Here is a 9,634-nt window from a genome sequence, read left to right on the forward strand (position 1 = left end):
CGCCCCCTCTGGATATTGAGGGGTCTCCGGTGTACACGATACGGGCCATTCTGGACTCGAGACACCGGGAGAGGGGCCTGCAATACCTCGTGGACTGGGAGGGGCATGGTCCGGAGGAGAGATGCTGTGTACCGGTGGGGGACATCTTGGACCCGTCACTGTTGAGGGATTTCCATTGCCTCCATCCGGATTGTCCTGCGCCTCGCTGGGGAACCGCGTGCCGGGGGGGGGGGGGGGGGGTACTGTCACGGAAGGTAGCTTCCCTTCCTGTTCGGGTGGCGCTCGGCGGTCGTCGTCACCGGCCTACTAGCTGCCACTGATCCCTTTCCCCCTTTTCTGTTTATTGGTTTCACCTGTGTTTGTTTTAGGCCCGCCTGTTGGTTGGGTTTTTGCTGGACTGTTTAAGTCCCCCGTGTTTGGGACATTTGTTTTGGTTGGCGTATGTTCACCGTTGTTGTGCATTAAAAGTTACTACCCTGAACTCTCTGCTTCCTGCGCCTGACTTCTCACCCACTATACCCCGGGCGCTACACTTGGAAATTATATTTCAATTAAGTTTCCAAAACTTAATTGCTCTTTTTTGAGTTTTTATTATTAATGGATATTGGCCTAATTCTTCTTTGCATGCATTGTTTGTAGTCTTCCTCTGGACATGTAGGAGAATCTTACAGAACTCTGCATGCAGGGTTTCAATGGGGTGTTTGTCCCATTTGATGAAATCTTGTTTTGCAAGTGGACCCCACACCTCGCTGCCATAAAGTGCAATTGGTTCAATGACATATTAAATTAGTTTTAGCCAAATTGTAATAGGTATTTCAATTTGAATTAGATTTTTAATAGCGTAGAATGCCCTGCGTGCTTTCTCTCTCAGTTCATTCATTGCCTCATTAAGGTGTCCAGTTGAGCTTATTTTTAAACCTAAGTAATTGTAGTCTGTGCAGTACTCTATATATTTTGTACCAATTGAGAACTTTGTTCTAATTCCCTGAGATCTGGACCTTCTGGGGTTTACTGCCAGGACCCAGGTCTGGCAGTACTGCTCTAGCAGGTCCATGCTCTGCTGTAGGCCATGTGCTGTGGGTGACAGCAGGCATAGCTCATCTGCGAAGAGTAGGAATTTATCTTTTGAGTTGTGGAGACTAACACCAGGGGCTGAGGATTTTTCTAGAACAGTGGCCAATTCGTTGATGGAAATATTGAAGAGTGCAGGGCTCAGGTTGCAATCCTGATGAAGGCCCCGCCCCTGGTTAAAGAATTCTGTTATTTTCTTGTCAATTTTAATGCTGCATGTATTGCCAGTATACATTGATTTAATTATGCCATATGTTTTACCCCCTACACCACTTTCAATAACTTTGTAGAACAGTCCTGTATGCCAAATAGAATCAAATGCTTTTTGGAAGTTGATAAAGCAAGCATATATTTTGGTGTTATTTTGGTGGACATGTTTATCTATCAGGGTGTGTAGGGTGTAAATATAATCAGTCGTGTGATGTTTTGGTATAAATCCAATTTGGCTTTTACTCAGGACATTGTGCTTATTAAGGAAGTTTAGAACTCTTACATGTATAATACTACAGAAAACCTTCCCCAGGTTACTGTTCACATAGATGCCTCTGTAATTGTTAGGGTCAAATTTGTCTCCATCCTTAAAGATTGGGGTTATGAGTCCTTGAATCCAGATGTCAGGGAAATAACCTACACTCTGGATCAAATTAAACAGTTTTAATATAGCCAATTGAAATTTTGCACTAGTGAGTTTGAGCATCTCATTTAGGAGGCCATCAGGTCCACATGATGTTTTAAATTTGAGAGCCTGAGGTTTCTTATAGAGCTCCTGCTCAGTAATTGGGGAGTCCAATGGATTTTGATTGTCCTTTATAGCTTTTTCTAATCCATTCAACTTCTCATGAATTTGCTGTTGTTCTGTGTTTGTGTCAATTTGAACAGTGTTGTAGAGTGTTTAAAATGGGTGTCCATATGTCACCATTTTGTATCGCCAATTCCTCTTGTTTAGACTTTTTTAGTTTTTTCCAATTTTGCCAAAGTTGTTTGCGTTTATGGACTCCTCAATTAGTGTCAGCTGCTTGCTGTTGCACTGTGCTTTTTTGGTTCTGAGTGTTTGTTTATAAAGTTTTAAAGTCTCACAGTAATGGTTCTGAGTGTTTGTTTATAAAGTTTTAAAGTCTCACAGTAATGAAGGCGTAATTCACCATTATTTGGGTCTCTGTGCTTTTGGTTGGATAGTGTTCTAAGTTTTTTCCTTATAATTTTACAATTTGCATCAAACCAGTTGTCATCTGTGATCTTTTAAAAAAAATGTTTTTTATCCATTTCAATTGTACTTCTTTGCCATTTGCCTGAATATATAGTTGATGTTTTTTACTGCCAGATTGATGAGAGAGAAGGGGTCAATGTCTGTAATCATATAGTCTAGTGCTGTGGCCAAGAAGTGAGCAGTTGGATCTCCCCAAAGAGTCCCCGTAACCTACCATTGACAAAGTATAGACCCAGGCTTCTACAGAGCTGCAACAGATCCCTTCCGTTTTTGTTGACGGTGCTGTCACTGTTGTTTCTATGGGGGAGATTAAGACAGTTAGAAACAGTATTGCCTGTAATAAAGCTGTCCCCTCGTTTGCTCGTTAGATCAGGTAGTGTTCCTGTGCGCGTATTTGTGTCCCCACAGAAGAGAACATTTCCCTGGGCCACTCATTGACCATACACAAAAAAACAAATAGTAATAGCGGAAACAAGCGCACACATTTTCTTCAGAAAATTGAAGTAATGCAAAAGTAACCAGATTTGTCTATTTTATAAGTAAAAATTATATTTCAATATAACTAGACATGCAATAATAATGAAATTATATTTAACTATATTATTGACAATCGATGTTTTTAAAATGTTGATTGATAGAGCTTTTATTTTGAAAAAGCGTTCTACGGGAAGTGAGAAGGAAAATCCAGTAGGATTCACGGCTATTAGGGATTTTTCTTCAATTAATTTCGAAGCTGCAGTGCCTCAATAAAAACAATAGGATATTGCTAGCAAATAAAACACAACCATTGCCATGTCTGAGACATACGGTAAGAAATCTTGATCAGTCAGGTCGCGTTACACAATAGATAGCCAGATGAGATGGAGCAGGTGTATTGTAATGCCATCAAAACAAATAGCATATGTGCTATGCTTTCATGTTTACTCGTTGTTGGGGGTATAGCTAGCTAACATTAGCTAGCTGGCTAACTTTAGTTTCGCCTGATCGCTTGCATCTCCGTCAAATGTTATCATTAATTGGTTTCTTAGCTAGCTATCTAGAAAGCCATCTGAATGTCAGACAACTGTCGATGCAAATGTAACGTTCTGCATGAAGCAATAACATAGCTTCTGTTCTGCAAGTAGTGCGCCTGTTACTTAACTAACGTTAGCCAGCTTTCTATCCAACTAGCCTAAGAATACGCATTCTCTAATGATTAAAATGAACTTTGTTTGTTTTTCCTCTTCTAGATTTTCTGTTCAAATTCCTAGTAATTGGGAATGCAGGAACTGGAAAATCATGTCTACTTCACCAGTTTATTGAGAAGAGATGTAAGTTATGTCCAATTGATTGTTTTGACATGTATTTTCTATCTAGCTATGACTTGTAGTTTATTTTAGGGACAGACTACAATTTATGATTAACTTAACTTTGAATACATTAACAGGCATTGTTGTGATCTAGCTGTGTGTTGTGGAATGATTTCATTTAAATCACAGTCAAAGACGATTCGAATCACACCATTGGAGTGGAGTTTGGCTCAAAGATAATCAACGTGGTAAACAAATATGTCAAACTCCAAATCTGGGACACTGCGGGACAAGAGAGATTCAGGTACTGTACAGTATGTGAGAGCATTTCACATACTTACTCCTACTGTGGCAGGGCATTAGAATTTTTTTCTCAAACCAGCTTGGACTGTTTCATGCGTGTCCATCTCCAGCTGATCATTAGAGAACTTGTGCCAGATCCTTAGAACAGCAAGTAAAATGAATCATGGCCAGCTGTTGTGGGGGAGTTAATAATGTGTAGCGCAGCTAAAATTCTGAAACACTATTACTGCTCCCCTCCCGAGTGGCGTGGCGGTCTGGGGCACTGCATCTCAGTGCTTGAGGCGTCACTACAGACACCCTGGTTCGGATCCAGGATGTGTTATAACTGGCCGTGATTGGGAGTCCCATAGGGCGGTGCACAATTGGCCCAGTGTCATCCGGGTTTGGCGGGTGTAGGCCGTCATTGTAAATAATAATTTTGTCTTAACTGACTTGCCTAGTTAAATAAAGGTTACTGAGCACCTTGAGCATTTTGTTTTGCACATTGACCAACTCCTTATCCAGCTTGGATGGCACTAAATGCTTTTATGTATAGCTAACTATAGATGTAGGAGATGGAGAATGTCAATTTAATAAATGTAATTAGGATGTGTAAAATGTTTATATTTATGCACTTGTGTATTTTCAACTGATGTTACAATTGCTTTCCTCTCCCAGGTCTGTTACACGGAGTTACTACAGAGGCGCTGCTGGAGCCCTGCTTGTATATGACATCACCAGGTAGGCTAATTTACCTACTCATAGGTGATCAGGAGAGTTGAGGAGAAATAATCCTTGCCTTATTATGGGTGGACCTTCAAGGGGTATGTTGTTTTAATAAAACACAAATATGAAATGACTCATTGGTTGCACAGTGGCTCCCGATTGACTGTTTTGGAAAACACTGCTCGAACCTTCCTAAAGCCTACTGTGATTTTAGTGAACCACCAAGTCTGATTTGTATGTCTCCACTGCTCTCCCTCTCGCTCCATTGACCTGATCATCCTCAGCCGGGAAACCTACAACGCCCTGACCAACTGGCTGACAGATGCCAGGATGCTGGCCAGCCAAAATATTGTCATAATCCTGTGTGGTAACAAGAAGGACTTGGACGCAGACCGGGAGGTCACCTTCCTGGAGGCGTCTCGCTTTGCTCAGGAAAATGGTGCGTTTAGTATGAATGATGATCCCTTTACAGCTGAATTCCAAACTGCTCCCTGTGTCAAGCGCCTCAGACTGGGAGTGCAGATCCTCTATGTAGTCTAAAAAAATGCAAAACTCCCACTCTGAGAAGCTTGATGTATATGGACCCAAATCTACCCCCTACCCTACCCTCTGATGCAGACCTGAAATCCTCATTTCTGATTGTTGCACTGTGTATACTCCACTAGTGGTCACTGTAGGACAACTCACTGGTGTGAACTATTGCCCACAAAACCGTTGCAATTCTTGTCCTCCACAGCTAAATGCTGACTAATTCTCTTGTGTTCAAATGTTATCAACATTGATGATAATCATTGTTATTATTGTGTCCTGCTGTCTTGTCTGTTTCAGAGCTTATGTTTCTGGAGACAAGTGCTCTGACAGGGGAGAATGTAGAGGAGGCCTTTGTGCAGTGTGCCAGGAAAATCCTCAACAAGATAGAGTCAGGTATCTCTGCATTCAGTATCTTCTCACCTTAACCAACAGCAATGAAATTGTAGTTTACCAACTGAACTCTACTGTTTCAGCTCAGGGGCTTCTCCCTCTCTCTCTCCATCTCACTCTTTTTTTCTCTCTATTTCTCTCTCTCTCTCTCTCTCTCTCTGTGTTCTCTTCCAGGAGAGTTGGACCCGGAGAGGATGGGATCAGGGATCCAGTACGGAGACGCCGCGCTGCGCCAGCTGCGCTCCCCTCGCAGGGGACAGGCCGAGAGCGCTCAGGAATGTGGCTGTTAGTGAACACGCTCAGTATGCCCAGGACCAAGGTGAGACTCCTCCCCCTCAGTGCTGCCTACTGCATAGGATTCTGCTCTGTGACTTATCCTTGTGTTATCACACTAGTAACTTAATTAATAGCTCAGTTTAGTGACATCGAAAATGCTCCCTCTCAAAATAGCAGGCAGAAATACAGTTGTAGATGGTGCTTTTCACATTCACATGTTATGTAAGAGGCAATTCAAAAGTCCTCTCTATTTTACAGTTGACTGTGTTGCATTGCATGGAGCAGGTAAAGCATTCATTTGCCATTTTGAGAAGCCCCTCCATGAGCTTTAAAGATTCGGCCTTAATGCACCAAATGCTGAAACGTGGCTAGTTTTATCAGCATTATTGGTGTCAGAATCATCACGTTCCCCCTTGGCGATGGGGGGTTTGAACCCTGGCTGGGCCGATTATCTGTGCCCTTAACTACTTTCTTTACCCCTCTCAAATTTTGGTACTTACTCAAAACAAACAATCAACAAACAACTAAAATAAAAGATTATCACAATGCGGATCCATGTTCTTCTCAAATGGTTTCCCTGAAGTGGTTTGTAATGATTACTTTTCTATTGCTGCAAGGTGATCTCTGATGCTACTTTCACGAGTATCATCATATTGAATTCAGGGTAAAGTTAATGCCTGTGTCCCAAATGTAACTCCCAAAGTCCAGAGTTTTATTCTGTTGTACTGTATCTCCCCCTTGGGTCGGTGGGTGTGTGTGGTTGGATAGGGTCCAGGGGGCTATTTTTAGGTATCTCACAGAGAGGAAGGAACCACCTTTGGCTATTTCTGTCCTCCAGCTCCCAAGTGCCTGATGTGTCGATGATACAGAAAACCATAGCCACCCAAAATGACTCCGCCTCTTTAGTGAGAGGGGAAGCTAAAGGGGCTCAACAGTTTGAGAATGATCGAATGACCCTGCTTAGAAGCTGTGTGGATGTGGCTCCACACAACTGTTGTCAATACAGTTTTCTATCTTGGCAGATACATTTACCTGAGATTTTTTGGGGTATTGTAGTGTTTTGCAAAAAAATGCTAGGCATAAATAGAGGGGTACTATGTCTACAAAAATACATGATCAATTAATTTGTAAATTACAGTGTAGAGTTGAGTACGTGGCAAATATTGCCAGCACGCAATTGTAACAAAATGTAACTATTAACCTCACGTTGACACAGGTTTCTTAGCTAAAGGGGCTAATTTACAAGATCCCCACACATTTCTGTGTGTGTGTGTGGTTTCAAACCTCTCTCTGTCCTTGTTTTCAGGCAGGTTGGTGAAGACTTCGAGGAAAGATGAGATGTAGGGAACATGAAACAGGGCTCATAATGGTGGAGCGACTCTTCTCTGACCTTTTATCTTCCCAACTTCTGGATGTTCCGTCAGAGACCCACAGAGAGTCCTGGATTCCTGGCCCTACTCTGGACTGCTGAGCTTGTTCCTAGGCCCCTCAGACACAGGCAGAGAGTCCTGTTTCATCTTACTCAAGCCCTTTAATCATCTGGGCTGTATTCATAAAGCCTCTCAGAGTATGATTGCTGATATGATTTGTTTTTCCTTTTATATAATAATGAACAAGATAACAGGGAACCCAAATCCTAGATCAGCACACTAAGTCTGAGATGCTATATGATAATGACCCCTGACATCTTACTTTCACCCCTGTACTTCTGCCCTATGCTACCCATAGCACATTGCATTATGTACAGTGTTATCTGTATAAAGAACACATCATATAGTCCCTCAAAGCAGTGGTTCCCAAACTGTGGGGCGTGTCCCTGTCGGAAGGGGAGTTGCAGCGATGGGACAAGACTGTGACGACCAATTGGATATCACGAAAATTGGGGTGAAAAAATGTCCAGATCAACTAGCCCAAGTTTCTTCAGCTAGGTTTTTTTAGCCCACTGATATTGTTGTAATGTTTGAGTCACTCAGATATCACATGAACACACAAGACATGGCGGAATGTGTAGAATTGCAGGAAATTAGCTTTAAAACTGCCAAGAAGGGATGTGAACAGTTACTGTCATGGACAGTGCTTGTGCCCATGGAAATAGACGGATGTTCCCCAGTGATGGAAGGGGGGGGAGCGGGGCTGAGTGAGTTTGGGAACCACTGCCTCAAAGCATATTTTATGGACTGAATATCAGAATTTAATTATTAGCTGAAGAATAATCTATCAATTATGTAATGTTATAGTGAGAATTATCAATCAGCACTGTCTCACGCCTGCTGGTTTCATTGACCCGTTGTTTGGGTTGTTCTTTGTGTTGATATTATTAGTTGTTGTTTTTCCCTCCCTAATTGTTATTAGTCATGTCATGCTTTTTTAATTTATTCTCAATGATATAGAAGCTCTTTTTAAAATAAAGTATTCAAAATGTATGTTTGTATATTGTTCTAAGGTGATTCCTCTTTGTCATCTTTATTACTTAAGTGTGTAATATCCATTTAGAATACTTGGTAAATTGTTGTTATACCTGTAGTAACTTTCTAATAATTATTCATAGCTGTGTAATAGTATATTTATGGAGTTGTATAGGTTTTGTTATTACACAGGTGGATAAACTGGGTCACAAGCTGGCTGCACGGTGAGCTACTTCCCTTTTGACACCTTGCACCAAAGTTCATATGATTGATGACAGTCATTTAATTCAATGACCATTTTCCTAATGCAGGTCAGGGGGCTTTTCAGTGCACTTTGGCTGTGTTTAGAAAGGCAGCCCAATTCGGATATTTTTTTTATTATTGGTCATTTGACAAATCAGATCAGCTCTGAAAAAGACGAATTAGTGGGAAGAATATCAGAATTGGGCAGCCTGTGTGAAATGGCAGGCTCCAGAATGTTATTGTGTCTGTCTGCTTAGATTGACCGTTTGCAAGATTGCTGTGTTGTATTAATATAGTTCCTGAGACCTAAAACTAACCCAGGTTCGATGCGACTGAAGAAAATAACCTACAATGCCACCATTGTGTTGAGATGATTGACAGCAAATCCACTGATCCCCTCTCCTCAGGGTAGGACCAAGTTCTACAGTATTTTGAAGATTGATGTTTTCGATGGGGAGAAAAGGCAATGCCAGCTACAGTTCTGAAATTGCCCATCTGTCCTCCATTATGGTACTGTATGTCCTCTTCCCTCTTGTCCCGTTTGTTACATTTCAGAGTAGTACAGTATTGCATTTATCTGTATTTTTGTTTAATGACACGCTCCAGCAGATTTTATTTTGAAGAATATTTGTCATGCTGATAAATTTATGTGTATCCAGGTGAAATGCTTTTCAATCTCATTACTATAGTAGATATTTACTGGCATGTGTTTCGACAGGTAAATCAATCAAATAAGTCAAACGATTTAGTAAAAAGTAGTTTATGAATTTTGTTAAGCCTAGCACACAATGTCAAAATACTTGTACATCAAATTGCAATCTGATACCTGTATCGGCTCCGTTTGAATGTGTAAAAGCTTAAACATTTAATCATACAAAATAGTGATCTTTTTTTATCAGTTGGAGCTGGATATTTGCTCCCTCCACAGAAGTCTACCATTCATGTTGACTGTGATCCACAACTCAACTTTTTTTTCTAAATAATTTATACTGAACAAAAATATAAACGCAACATGTAAAGTGTTGGTCCCATGTTTCATGAGCTGAAATACAAGATCCCAGAAAAGTTCCTTATGGACAAAAATATTATTTCTCAAATTTTGTTAACAAATTAAAAAAATTACATGCCTGTTAGTGAGCATTTCTCATTTGCCAGATAATCCATCCACCTGACAGGTGTGGCATATCAAGAAGCTGATTAAACTGTATGATTAT

General features: G+C 41.0%; 1 protein-coding gene across 2 annotated transcripts; it reads left to right on the forward strand.

Moving 5' to 3' along the window:
* The first annotated feature begins 2,916 nt into the window (after nt 1-2,916).
* On the forward strand, nt 2,917-8,195 carry LOC110499272 (ras-related protein Rab-4A). Of its 2 annotated transcripts, none has more exons than XM_021576301.3 (8): nt 2,917-3,086; nt 3,508-3,588; nt 3,757-3,871; nt 4,528-4,590; nt 4,860-5,014; nt 5,404-5,499; nt 5,671-5,815; nt 7,079-8,195. In XM_021576301.3, exons 1-7 carry the CDS (start codon nt 3,071-3,073, stop codon nt 5,784-5,786), a joined length of 642 nt encoding a protein of 213 aa, XP_021431976.1. In that variant the 5' UTR covers nt 2,917-3,070; the 3' UTR covers nt 5,787-5,815; nt 7,079-8,195. The 2 variants fall into 2 exon arrangements, with proteins under 2 accessions (XP_021431976.1, XP_090069027.1); XM_090212901.1 differs by having other exon boundaries at nt 2,925-3,086; nt 5,674-5,815.
* The last annotated feature ends 1,439 nt before the right edge of the window (nt 8,196-9,634 follow it).

The sequence above is a fragment of the Oncorhynchus mykiss genome, chromosome 20 (genome assembly GCF_057628025.1).
Source record: "Oncorhynchus mykiss isolate SJ-2025 chromosome 20, ASM5762802v1, whole genome shotgun sequence".
In the NCBI taxonomy this organism is placed as follows: domain Eukaryota; kingdom Metazoa; phylum Chordata; class Actinopteri; order Salmoniformes; family Salmonidae; genus Oncorhynchus; species Oncorhynchus mykiss.